Below are 12900 nucleotides of genomic sequence, written 5' to 3'. Positions count from 1 at the left end.
TGTTTAATACTAAGTTTACAGGTGCACCGGGTTCAAAATGACGAGGTAAAAATTTTGGAATTTACGATTATCGATATTGCAAGAGTACGTGTACGAATATATTATTGTTATTTTTACAAAGTAACATAAAATAGTTGTTTTTAGTGCTCCGTAAATCTAGTATCGATAATATATAAAGTTTGTATATACACAATTTCAAAAATGAGAGACGTTTACTCGAATGGGGTATCTGTGGTTGTTTACGGCTATCGACGGGATACGCGCTCAGAATTTCATGACACCGATCCCAAAGAAAGTACATAATTCCCGCGTTCGCGGATGTATAACACGGGAAACTTAATGACAGAGGATTAATGACGGTATGAAAATATATTCCTCGTCTTACGTAAACTTTCTTACCGTTCTTTCGTGCTCCATTTTGGCTCATGTGCGGTCTCAATGAAGCCGAACGTTCGGCACTTCTCATTGAACAAAAGGTCTCATTAGCATTGAAATAGGGTTCGCGCGATTCTTCCTCGACGGTACTCGAAAAACACTACTTTTATTATTACGTCAGTTTATTAGTACATCATATTGACGCTACATCAATTATTTGGTCCGAGTAACATTATCAATTCGATTATATTAGTCAATATGTACTGTGTTATGTTTTGTTATTGCGATTTTTAACATCAACGTGATCGTGGTCACTGGAACCGTAACTTGGTAAATTGTAAAAAGACTGAAGTCCCTTGTTTTCATAACTCGGTTCACGTGTCCTTGATTCCTTTTCCTGACGGCAAAGGTAAAAACTGGTTTATACTTCAGGTTGAGACGAAGTCGAAATTCTGTAACGTTTCAAATCACAACTCTCGACTTACAGGAATTTCAATTTTTATTCTGAATTTTATTCGTGCGGAGATTAAAGGAAAAGTTCTTTCATATTAATTAAAAGATTAAATATTAAAAATTAAATAAAGATATCAGTTATATACATTTCTTGAATATATATATATATATATATATATATATATATATATATATATATATATATAATTATATTATATACTTTAATGTAAAAGTGTGGATTGAAATAATATTATTATAATTCTTACATCTTACAAAATCGTATACATGAAATAAATACGAAAGAAATGCGGATTATGAATAAGTAGTCCACAAAAATATTGCAGTATCAAAAATTAAATAAATAACAATGAGTTAATAAAATCGTGAGGTGAACTTTCGTCGTTCAAAATTAATACTTCGCTTATAAGAATATTCAGTGTTTTAGACTGTAGCGATTAACCTAAATCTTTGCCAAGAATTCTGAAACATCATAGAATCCAGGAAAGTAGTATGTACCAAGTTTTCGACGTCCGTGTTTCGCTTCAACTCGTTCGAAGAATCGTTAGCTAGATCCATTGCTTCAATTAAAGTTTGTATATACGGTAGCAGAGCGTCTTCGTGCATCTCAAAGAAACGATCTAAATCTGCTGCATCATTATTCTCATTCATGATTTGGATCGATGATATCCCTGTATTATCGCCTCGCGATTGATCTGGCCGATTAGATCTCGCGATGTCTGAAACAGTGGAACAGAAATATTTTTCAAAAGCTCGCTACGATTTCATGACAACCATAAACTCAACAAGGACGTCAGAACTGCCGGTAGAAGCAGCAATTACCTACTCAATAGTTAATAACATATATTATATAACAGTTCTACCGTGCAAAGTGTTTCGTAGCTAAAAGTGGATTTCTACGAACGAACTGCTTGTTCTGAGAACAGATGAAGGATTCTTGTAAAAAAGGACGAGAAGAACATTTGGCAAGTTTTGTTGAAGAAGTCGATTGTGTTATAAATAGCTTAAACGTAATCCTTCTCACGTTCCTAATCCTGACCTAAACCAGACCCAAACCAGATCCAGACCTAATCCATGTGGACTTGTTTATGGAAAGAGTTAAAGTAAAGAAACGAGAATTTTTTTACATTTCTTTTACTGCATGAGAAAAATTCATTTTTGAAGACGAACGAACAATTTTATTATACACGTACAAGAATTATTGTAGATCGAAAGTCATTCTTCATTGGTGATTTCTGCCCTTTTCATTTGAAAAAGAAAACGTGAAATTAAAATGGAAATACAACCTAAATTCCCAGGTGTTCCGGATAATAATATTCCAGGCATCAAAACTGTGTGTTGTGTTCCACCACCTTGTGATCAGAAGAAATTTCGCTGATGGGTTTTCCCAATATCTACATCATCGTTCGTTTCCAACAATGGTTAAATAACTCCAAAAACATAATTTCAGGAAGAGAGTTCGAAGCTCTAAATTGTTATAACTTTATAACAACGTCGCATTCAAATACAAAAATTGACAAGATGTCAAATCCTATTCTATTATAGTATATAATATATACTATAGTATTATAGAGAATAGGATTATATACTATAATAGAATAGGATTTGACATCTTGTCAATTTTTGTATTTTAATGCGACGTTGTTATAAAGTTATAACAATTTAGAGCTTCGAACTCTCTTCCTGAAATTATGTTTTTGGAGTTATTTAACCATTATATATATATATATATATATATATATTATTTTTATTATATATATATAATACTATATAATAAAAATAATATATATATAGTATACTCTAATATATACAATAGTATTATATATATATAATAAAAATAATATATATATATATAGTATACTATACATATTGTATAGTATTTGTAAAATCATCAGTTTATTATGTATTATTATATTTCTTATACGACGTATCAATAAAAGTGCTAAAATGTTCATGATCTCCTCCCGCCTTTTCCCTAATCATGAAGCCATGCGGCGGTGATGTAATTTATCTGGCTCGTCCATCCGTGAGAATAGTTTCGCCCTTCGTGTTTCACAAGGGAGACGTGAGGGAGAGCTCCAAGTACTCGAGGCGTTCTGTTAGGTGTACAGAACCGTCAAATCTCCCCTTGTGAGTTCACGGACCAGTTCCACCAATGGTTCCCGTAATCCACTTTAGTTAAAAAAAATCTTAGAAAAAAAAAATCCTATCTTCCTTCATTCTTCCTAATTGGGTGTGTAGCCAACCGTCTGGGCACTGTTAAGGTTGCTATCCAACCCTAAGCCGCACTAAGTGCTTCCTTGTCAGTGTCAACAGTGGGTATTGATTTTTCGGATATGCGTGTACAGTTTTGCCTGTATTCGATGAAGTATTTCCGGAACAAGACATAAATTCGAAGAGCTGTACCTTTTATGGTTGACGTTAACTGTTGTATAGCGCAGAACGATTTACCCGGTTATAGTAATTTTATGATCGGAAAGACATATAAAGAAGCAAACCAAATGTCAACGAATGCATATATTGATCTCACGTTTTAATGTTATTTTCTGTTGTTAAATTCTCTTGGAAAACGCGCGTGTGGAAGGGTTAATGACTAGATTGTGGATGAATTACTATATAAAGTTGGAAAAAAATTTATTCCGTTGGCTAGAACATCCCTTATGGCGTAATAAATTAGAAATGTTTCTAATGGACTAGGGATTTCATGCATTTATGATTTGAAACGGTTAAAAGATTGAAAGAATTAAAAAATATTAGATTATTATATCCAACCTGTTAAAATGATTCAAACATTTATTTTTCATAATTATTAAAGTCTGTTTAATTTAATGTTAAGCTGCACGTTGAGTATAAAGTTACTGGCACATACTCACACATGCACAAAAATGCATTATCTCTTAATAATCGAATGGCTGGTGTCTGTATAAAGATCGCATTTTTTAAATAATTGGTGAACAGTGATATTGAAGGAAAAAACCCATCTCCTTTTATCGATATAGGAAGTAAGTAGTTCGTGGAAACACCTGCGGTTTTTAATTTCCCTGCAACATTATATAATAGAATAAAGAAAAAAGCTCTTAAAAAGGGATTGCGTCACTCAACGCAACTTTCTAAAAATGTTAAATCAATTGCCGTCGGCCTCAAATTAATGAAAACTAACCAGGATACATAACGGTCTTAAATATGTTGCCAATTAAAATTACTTCTCGGTGGAACCAGGTTTTTTGGTTAGAGGGGGGGGGGGGGCATCCGGAATCGTTGCCCGCTACCTCTTTTTGTATTTTTCTGGGGGACCGATTTACGCACGCTTTAGACTACAGCTGTTTGGTAGCTAACGATGCTGAATTCGATAAATTATAGTCCCAAGGGGGTAACGATACGAAACTAAACACCGTGAATTTTATACGCGATATAATAAAAACCGACGGATTTATTTTAGCAGCGATTCGTTTCACTTTCATACTTTCGAGGAAATTTTAACAAGTAGCATATTTGTTACTCACTTTACTAACGAAAGTTTATTTTGCATCTTTCTTTCTGCTCCCTGCAAGGTAATTATTCGATCAATTTTATCTTTTCTTTACATAATTAGTAAAGAGCTCTACACGTTATATCGTTCTTCCTTAAATAAGTTGTTATATCAATAATATTATTTGTTAGAATAATAATATATTCATGATATTAGTAGACATGCGTACAAAGAATTCAATTCTTCAACGAAACTCGAAGTGCATTTTGGAGGAAAGTAAAACAAGTATTCTGTTGTTATTAACTAAAATTAATGTTTCAACTGTTCAGAAAAATTCGATTTATTCGTTTGCATGCCTAGTCTTTCATATTTTCGTCGTTCATATTTTTCTTGAATTTTTATTTCTACGAAGCACGGGGCAGCGTCTTTAACATATCTAAAGTGGAGAATTCAATTAATCTTTCCGCTTGTTACTTTCGATTTATTATGGACAATTGAAGCGCCGTGTAAAATGGAAAAATTGAATACATAGATGAATATTCTTGGGTGTAGTAAACTTTGTTAACGTAGGATAAAAATTTGTACTGTGACAACGAAAATATTAGTTTTATTTAAAACAAATTTCTTAATATTTAATTCTTATTTCATTTTGTATTTTCTTTTTCTCGTTATTATTCTTTTATTTGTCATATACACAAAATTGCAATACACTATTGCAATATAAACAATGCGTTATATGCTTAACTATAATATTTTAACATTTAATTCGATAAAACGTGTATTTATTGAAATATCAAATTTTATTCAAATGTTAACGATATGTAATGGTTTTTAACTTTCGTCGACAAGGGTTGATCATAAGAACGGATTATCTATATTTGTTTCTTTCCATTGATTGTTCATAACTGGAGCATGATGTTGAATAAAAAAAAACATTAATGTATTGAGGTCTGCACCATATCTGAATCATTAAAGTGTAATGGTCTCGGAAGTTCAGGTATAAGCAAACTTACTTAACTTGTTGAAGAACTTACCATCGATTCTTGGTTCGGAATTGTACGTGAAGTTTATGCGAGCTCCGCCGTAGAAAGAAGATTGGTCTGCAACTTCTTCCAAGTTTTTGCTCGTAAACCGGTCTTCACCGAAATAAGGTACTGCACTTGAACTGTAGTTTTTATTCGCATTCTAAAACAAGCGGACAAATGCAGAAATTGCTTTCAGCATCGTTGATCTTGTAATATTAATGAAATTATTTTCACAATAAACTGTAAAGTTATTGATTACGTGCACAACTTAACGAGTTTCTAATAAGAAGAATCATCGATCAGTATCGAAAACTGCGTTCGTATTTTTAAGCACGATATCTTGTAAGTGTTGCATTCGGGAATATAAAAAGAAAAACTACTTCTACAAATAAAATATAAGAACTTACATTTGGATGATTCCGATCGAATAAATTTTCATCAAAATTTCCTTGCACATCTTCGAATGAAAAATGCGGCAATGATTTCACTAACATTTCTAGGAAATCGGCGGAAACGTTATTTCTATATCGTTCCGTGCCCGAATATGTTTCAGTTTTTGAGATTTCGTTAATACGAATGGTAGTATCCGCCTTTCCAGAAGTTTCCTTGTCGAAATCTTGATCGAATCCCGTCCACAATGATGGCAGTTCATAATTGCCGACAGATAAATCCCTTAACGTTCCTAGAACGCTCTTAACAAAGAGAATGCAATAAGAAACAAGACTTGTAAACCGATTGGTTAATAGGAAATACTTACGAGAGAGAAATCATTAACTTGTGCAGTAGGAATTTCTTCATTTTGTGATGTTAGTACAATTTGTTTGTGAACATTGCCACGAGTATCAGCGTTAGGACTGCTGATTTGAGTGTCCACGACCTCCATGGTGGCATCTTCATTGTCTGGTGACGAAATTTCCTTTTCCTTTTTCCGATGATACAAGGTATCTGTTTCTGAATTATTATGTACCGGTAAAAAAATATTTTCGTTAATAAACGACTTGTCTTTCAAATTCGTCAAATTCCATTCGCGTAGAAGGCTATTTATTTCTTCTGATATCTTGTTTAAATCGTCTTGGGTTGGTTCATCCTGTAATCGGTAAAATAATGAGAATCAATGATAATGTTGTGTTCCTCATATTTTAAATAAATTAACTTTTAAAAAGGTACAGATGGTTCATAAAATTCTTCGTACAGAATTATATGTAATAATAATATTCAATTGTAATGTTATCAATTTTACGGTAATTATTAAATATGTCAATCGGATTGAATTAAATTTTATATACGTAAAATCAAATAAGTATTTGGAATGATGTATTCGTTAACGCAAAAATCAATATTTATTCCCGATTAATTAATGCTAACCCAATCTACTAAATGTTCTCTGAAAACAGTCTTATTTTTTATTCGAAACAGCATTTCACCCAGACCACGACCCACTGACGATTTCGCTCCCGAATGTTAACTATTCCACGAATACCATCAATTAATTTAATCAGTGCACTGAAAATGCAATCGAAATTCTGCCGCGTTTACCAATGTATCGTAAATGGAATATTGATTTCCCGCCACATCCTGTGCCCCTTCCTTTTCTGTCCGCACTCGTCCCGGAAATTTCAATTTTGCGCGTATGCTGTCATGTTTATCCACTTTGCGAGAATCGTGTGTCTGCGACGCTCTGAGCCATTTTCGAAATTCCTCGCTGCGCGACGTCGAGGCAAGAATTCCCTCGACCCAGTCTGCATACGCACTGGGAGTCAGTATATCGCGAATGGATTCAAGCCAATCTTGAAATTGCTGGAAGTAGCGGATCGTAAGCTTTTATCGTGGAATGTCAAGCTCGTGAACGCAGAATTGTATTACTTAGGATATTGCGCTCCGGCAAGAAAGTAAACGTCATTTTCTGGGCCCGGGTTGGTATGGGACAATAAACTGGCAACTTCCTTGCTTTCGCAACGAAACCAAAAAATACATCGAAAAGTTATATTCTGGGAATAACCATAAAAAAGTGAAACAGAGTTATATTGTAATACGATTCAAAATCATTCATTTAAGCGAATATATAGATTTTTCGCAACATAGGACGCGCCACACGAATTAAGTTACTGTAAGATTGTATGAAAGTGTAAAAGTTTAACCACAGAGCGCACCATCGACTTTTGCCATGAAAAAGTGAATAGAACGTATTTAGGGAAAGCCTGTTTCATTCTCTGTCCACGTTGCTCGTACCATTTTCCCAAAAATTTTGGGAAAAGCCATGAAAGATAGCGAGCAAGAAAGTTATCGCAGAAGAGCTATAGTGTTACTGTGCGAATGACGAAAGAATAACCTTAAAAAAGTGAAACAGAGTTGTAGTAATATTGTAATACGATTCAAAATCATTCATTTAAGCGAATATATAGATTTTTCGCAACATAGGACGCGCCACACAAATTAATTTACTGTAAGATTGTATGAAAGTGTAAAAATTTAACCACAGAGCGCACCATCGACTTTTGCCACGAAAAAGTGAATAGAACGTATTTAGGGAAAGCCTGTTTCATTCTCTGTCCACGTTGCTCGTACCATTTTCCCCAAAATTTTGGAGAAAGCCATGAAAGATAGCGAGCAAAAAAGTTATCGCAGAAGAGCTATAGTGTTACTGTGCGAATGACGAAAGAATAACCATAAAAAAGTGAAACAGAGTTGTAGTAATATTGTAATACGATTAAAAATCATTCATTTAAGCGAATATATAGATTTTTCGCAACTTAGGACGCGCCACACGAATTAATTTACTGTAAGATTGTATGAAAGTGTAAAAGTTTAACCACAGAGCGCACCATCGACTTTTGCCATGAAAAAGTGAATAGAACGTATTTAGGGAAAGCCTGTTTCATTCTCTGTCCACGTTGCTCGTACCATTTTCCCAAAAATTTTGGGAAAAGCCATGAAAGATAGCGAGCAAGAAAGTTATCGCAGAAGAGCTATAGTGTTACTGTGCGAATGACGAAAGAATAACCTTAAAAAAGTGAAACAGAGTTGTAGTAATATTGTAATACGATTCAAAATCATTCATTTAAGCGAATATATAGATTTTTCGCAACATAGGACGCGCCACACAAATTAATTTACTGTAAGATTGTATGAAAGTGTAAAAATTTAACCACAGAGCGCACCATCGACTTTTGCCACGAAAAAGTGAATAGAACGTATTTAGGGAAAGCCTGTTTCATTCTCTGTCCACGTTGCTCGTACCATTTTCCCCAAAATTTTGGAGAAAGCCATGAAAGATAGCGAGCAAAAAAGTTATCGCAGAAGAGCTATAGTGTTACTGTGCGAATGACGAAAGAATAACCATAAAAAAGTGAAACAGAGTTGTAGTAATATTGTAATACGATTAAAAATCATTCATTTAAGCGAATATATAGATTTTTCGCAACTTAGGACGCGCCACACGAATTAATTTACTGTAAGATTGTATGAAAGTGTAAAAGTTTAACCACAGAGCGTACCATCGACTTTTGCCACGAAAAAGTGAATAGAACGTATTTAGGGAAAGCCTGTTTCATTCTCTGTCCACGTTGCTCGTACCATTTTCCCCAAAATTTTGGGAAAAGCATGAAAGATAGCGAGCAAGAAAGTTATCGCAGAAGAGCTATAGTGTTACTGTGCGAATGACGAAAGAATAACCATAAAAAAGTGAAACAGAGTTGTAGTAATATTGTAATACGATTCAAAATCATTCATTTAAGCGAATATATAGATTTTTCGCAACATAGGACGCGCCACACAAATTAATTTACTGTAAGATTGTATGAAAGTGTAAAAGTTTAATCACAGAGCGCATCATCGACTTTTGTCATGAAAAAGTGAATAGAACGTATTTAGGGAAAGCCTGTTTCATTCTCTGTCCACGTTGCTCGTACCATTTTCCCCAAAATTTTGGGGAAAGCCATGAAAGATAGCGAGCAAGAAAGTTATCGCAGAAGAGCTATAGTGTTACTGTGCGAATGACGAAAGAATAACCATAAAAAAGTGAAACAGAATTATAGTAATATTGTAATACGATTCAAAATCATTCATTTAAGCGAATATATAGATTTTTCGCAACATAGGACGCGCCACACGAATTAATTTACTGTAAGATTGTATGAAAGTGTAAAAGTTTAACCACAGAGCGTACCATCGACTTTTGCCACGAAAAAGTGAATAGAACGTATTTAGGGAAAGCCTGTTTCATTCTCTGTCCACGTTGCTCGTACCATTTTCCCCAAAATTTTGGGAAAAGCATGAAAGATAGCGAGCAAGAAAGTTATCGCAGAAGAGCTATAATGTTACTGTGCGAATGATGAAAGAATACTTTAACGTTGTCTTCGGGGGATTGAACGTTAATGTCTTCGTTGCTCAGCGATCTTCTCGCAAAAGATGAATTATTTTGCGGTATCGCGATGCATGTTCTATTCACGTTGCAGTTGTTCGATTCGCAGGATGTCACAGTTTCCGCCACACATTTGTGCTTTCGAGGACATATCCATCCGCGACAATGCTCATCCGCCATTTCATTTTCTGTTAACATCGCGAACATAATAATTATCTCGATTAATTGTACGAAGACGTTACATTTCTTCTCCATTGTACCTGCAGCCGTTATGCAATCCGTCGTATGTTTACAGGGCGGATTCGAGCAGGTGTTCCGTGGTCTTCGTAAGAAGCAGTCAAACTCCGATGAACAACCCAAACTTCGACATTCGCCGAACCAAGTGTGCACGTCTAAGAAATAGATCTTTTCCATTAAAGATTATCTTCGAGTCGATAACAATGTCAAACAACGATCATGCGTTTACTTTAATAAGCGTTCTTATAGATTTCGATGCGCTGAACACGAATCTAAAAGTCGTGTATAAATTAATTGTAGTTGATTATAAATGATTAATCGACCGCAGTTATAGTGCAATAATTCGACTCCAGATTTTACGCAATTATAGCAAAATTGAACGGTTGTAATATAAAATAATAGAAATATTCAAAGAATTTAATAATGTCAATGTGTTATATCTGCTAAAATTTATGACGACAAAATTTATGAGTATTTTAACTCTTCTGGTTTCGGTCTATCTTTTTTAAGACGTAAAGACGAGTAAAAATCTGTGCTCGGAGATTTTTATAAGCGATAATTTACTTAAAAACATGTTTTACACAAAAGTGTTTACACAAAATCTCTAATAATATCGTTAAGTTGCAAATAATCTAACGATATACGTAAATTCGTTTAATCTGTCTATTAGTTTAAATTTCATCTACTCACATTTTTTATAAATGTATCAAATCTGCGATTCAGGTATAATAAACTTTGACAGGAATTAAGACTAACACAGTTGACACTGCGAGTAAATAATGGCGTTAAGATTGACCTCTGTTCTTGCTGCAGCTCCGTAGTAGTTTGCAGGGTGGATTGGCGCAAAGTGACTCCCGGAGGATACACTGGTGTCCTTGAAGGCACTTGAACCCGGCACAGGATGCCGGACCATCGTAATACTCCTGCTGAGACACGCATCTTGCTATCTGTTGCTTGCACTCTGGTAAATACGATGAAAACCAGCGAATCATTTGGTACTCTTGAAACTCTTAAACGTTGTTGACCGTTTGAGATATCGTTATCGATTTCTATTTATCCCTTTTTCAACAATTATAATACTTAATAATTTTATAATACGAATAATTGGACTGCGGTTGTTTATGAAAAACAAAAATTCTCCGCAATTGCAACAAACAGGAGCTAAATAAACATTTATTTAATCTCTCAAGCATTTCAATAAATTGAAAATAATATTATAACAATCTCAAATTCCTCTAATATTTTTACTATTTAAAATTGTATTAGATCTACTTTAAGAAATAGTAGACATACAGAAATTTCTCTCTCTCTCTCTCTCTCTCTCTCCCTCTTTTCCTCTCTCGAATAATCTTACCGAGTTGGAAATAATACATCGACGTCGTTAAATTCTTTTAATCTGCCTAGTGTTTCAAAATGCACCATCTCGTTTATGTCTCGAAAGATCCGCAGGTACAGAGATCAGATAAAACAAACATTGTTCTATTGGATCGTTCGAAAAGTTGTTTCGTTTTTCAAAAAAATTGTATCGGTGTTTAAAAGGCACTCGAGTCAGTATTTTGCGAATAAAAAACAAGGTCTTCTACTAGCATAAGATTTCAAAGCTGCCAGAAAACTGACAAAAGTTTTTGTCTTTTTTACACTAAGCATTAACAAGTCGTCTTCTTTCATTTTTTTTTTTCGCGAATGAACGAAACAACTTTCCGAACGACCCAATATAATTATCTTGAACGTTTCCGATTCTCCGATTTTTCCTCAATTCCGTTTGCGTAAATTTATCGATCTACTTACTCTGGTCCCAAATGCATTGTCGAACTTTCACCATGCACAAGAATCCGTTGCTACAGTGCACGGTATCGCAGGTAGAAGGGCCTCTCTGTGATTCTGAATATTTGATGCGTACACGAGTTAACGAAATCCATATAAAATCATTTAATAATGCACTCAATGCTCACCGAGAGATTTTCGAGACCTTGACTTGTAATACGCAGTAAAGACCTCCATCTAGTTAGAAAATTCGCTGAGCTGCTTACCTTTACGAGATTTCGCGCAATAAAGCATGCCGGGACACGGAGGATTTTTGCACCGAAATCTACGGTGCACGCATGACTCGGCCTTCTCGCAATGCACGTACGCGCATGCTAAATGATTATTGCCACCAATTTCTATTGTTAAACAAAAAATCACATATTCCGTAATCAGGATACGAAATAAATGAATCCTATCAATCAATTCTGTTCCAACGAAACTATTCTTTATATCATTTGATAGAACTGAAATAATTTTGTAATTCGACGCGTTTCGTGGATTATGTTAACGAATGTCCGATTTATTTTAGTCAATTAGATCGAACGAGAATATCAATTTTTAGGAAAGTACATTTACGTAACGAATATTTTGCAGAACTGTTTCTATGTAATATAGAGGAGAAGATAATCTATCTAATATAGATAATTCTCTGTCTAATATAGAGAATAATAATAATAATCGTAATTTTACAAGAAGCATAATCACGCATTGATACAGCTTCTAGCTTATTTGCGTGTCAATCAATTTGCTTGATTTTGTGTGTTTGCAAGACAATTTACGAAGATGTCGATTGATTTTCGTTGAAATAGTTTGTTTGCATAATGTAATTATAAAAAGTCGGAGATTATAGTAATAAAGCAAATGACCTTACCTGTTCTAATCAGGTTCTGAAGATGCACACTCGTTACGAACAGAAATAGAACGATTAACGTGAAATACTTCAAAGATTTCCTCGGCATAGTGATATGAACAAGAGCGGTAGATGCTACGGAGTAATGATCGATCGTGATTGCACTTGTTGCCAATACAATTGACATAACTGGTACTGGCAGACCATTGTACATTTCGTTGCACACAGTGCATTCAGCGACGTTGTCAGTTCACTGCGAATTCATTCTCCCTTTCCTTAACCATCGTTACAATTTCTTACGATTTGT

General features: G+C 34.4%; 1 protein-coding gene across 3 annotated transcripts; it reads right to left on the bottom strand.

The window, feature by feature from the left end:
• Window positions 1-524: 524 nt before the first annotated feature.
• Window positions 525-12822, bottom strand: LOC117218408 (uncharacterized). 3 transcript variants are annotated; one of them, XM_033466752.2, is made up of 12 exons: window positions 12615-12822; window positions 11968-12099; window positions 11726-11818; window positions 10734-10898; window positions 9961-10092; window positions 9683-9888; window positions 6877-7137; window positions 6098-6427; window positions 5748-6032; window positions 5350-5500; window positions 1345-1565; window positions 525-772 (listed from the first exon to the last, which is right to left on the bottom strand). In XM_033466752.2, exons 1-12 carry the CDS (start codon window positions 12805-12807, stop codon window positions 644-646), a joined length of 2298 nt encoding a protein of 765 aa, XP_033322643.2. In that variant the 5' UTR covers window positions 12808-12822; the 3' UTR covers window positions 525-643. The 3 variants fall into 3 exon arrangements, with proteins under 3 accessions (XP_033322643.2, XP_033322644.2, XP_076377066.1); XM_033466753.2 differs by lacking the exon at window positions 12615-12822 and having other exon boundaries at window positions 11890-12030; XM_076520951.1 differs by lacking the exons at window positions 525-772; window positions 1345-1565 and adding an exon at window positions 4640-5276.
• Between the last annotated feature and the right edge of the window lie 78 nt (window positions 12823-12900).

This window comes from Megalopta genalis, chromosome 4, assembly GCF_051020955.1.
Source record: "Megalopta genalis isolate 19385.01 chromosome 4, iyMegGena1_principal, whole genome shotgun sequence".
NCBI classification, from domain to species: Eukaryota; Metazoa; Arthropoda; class Insecta; order Hymenoptera; family Halictidae; genus Megalopta; species Megalopta genalis.
This window is presented reverse-complemented; position numbering and strand designations above follow the sequence as displayed.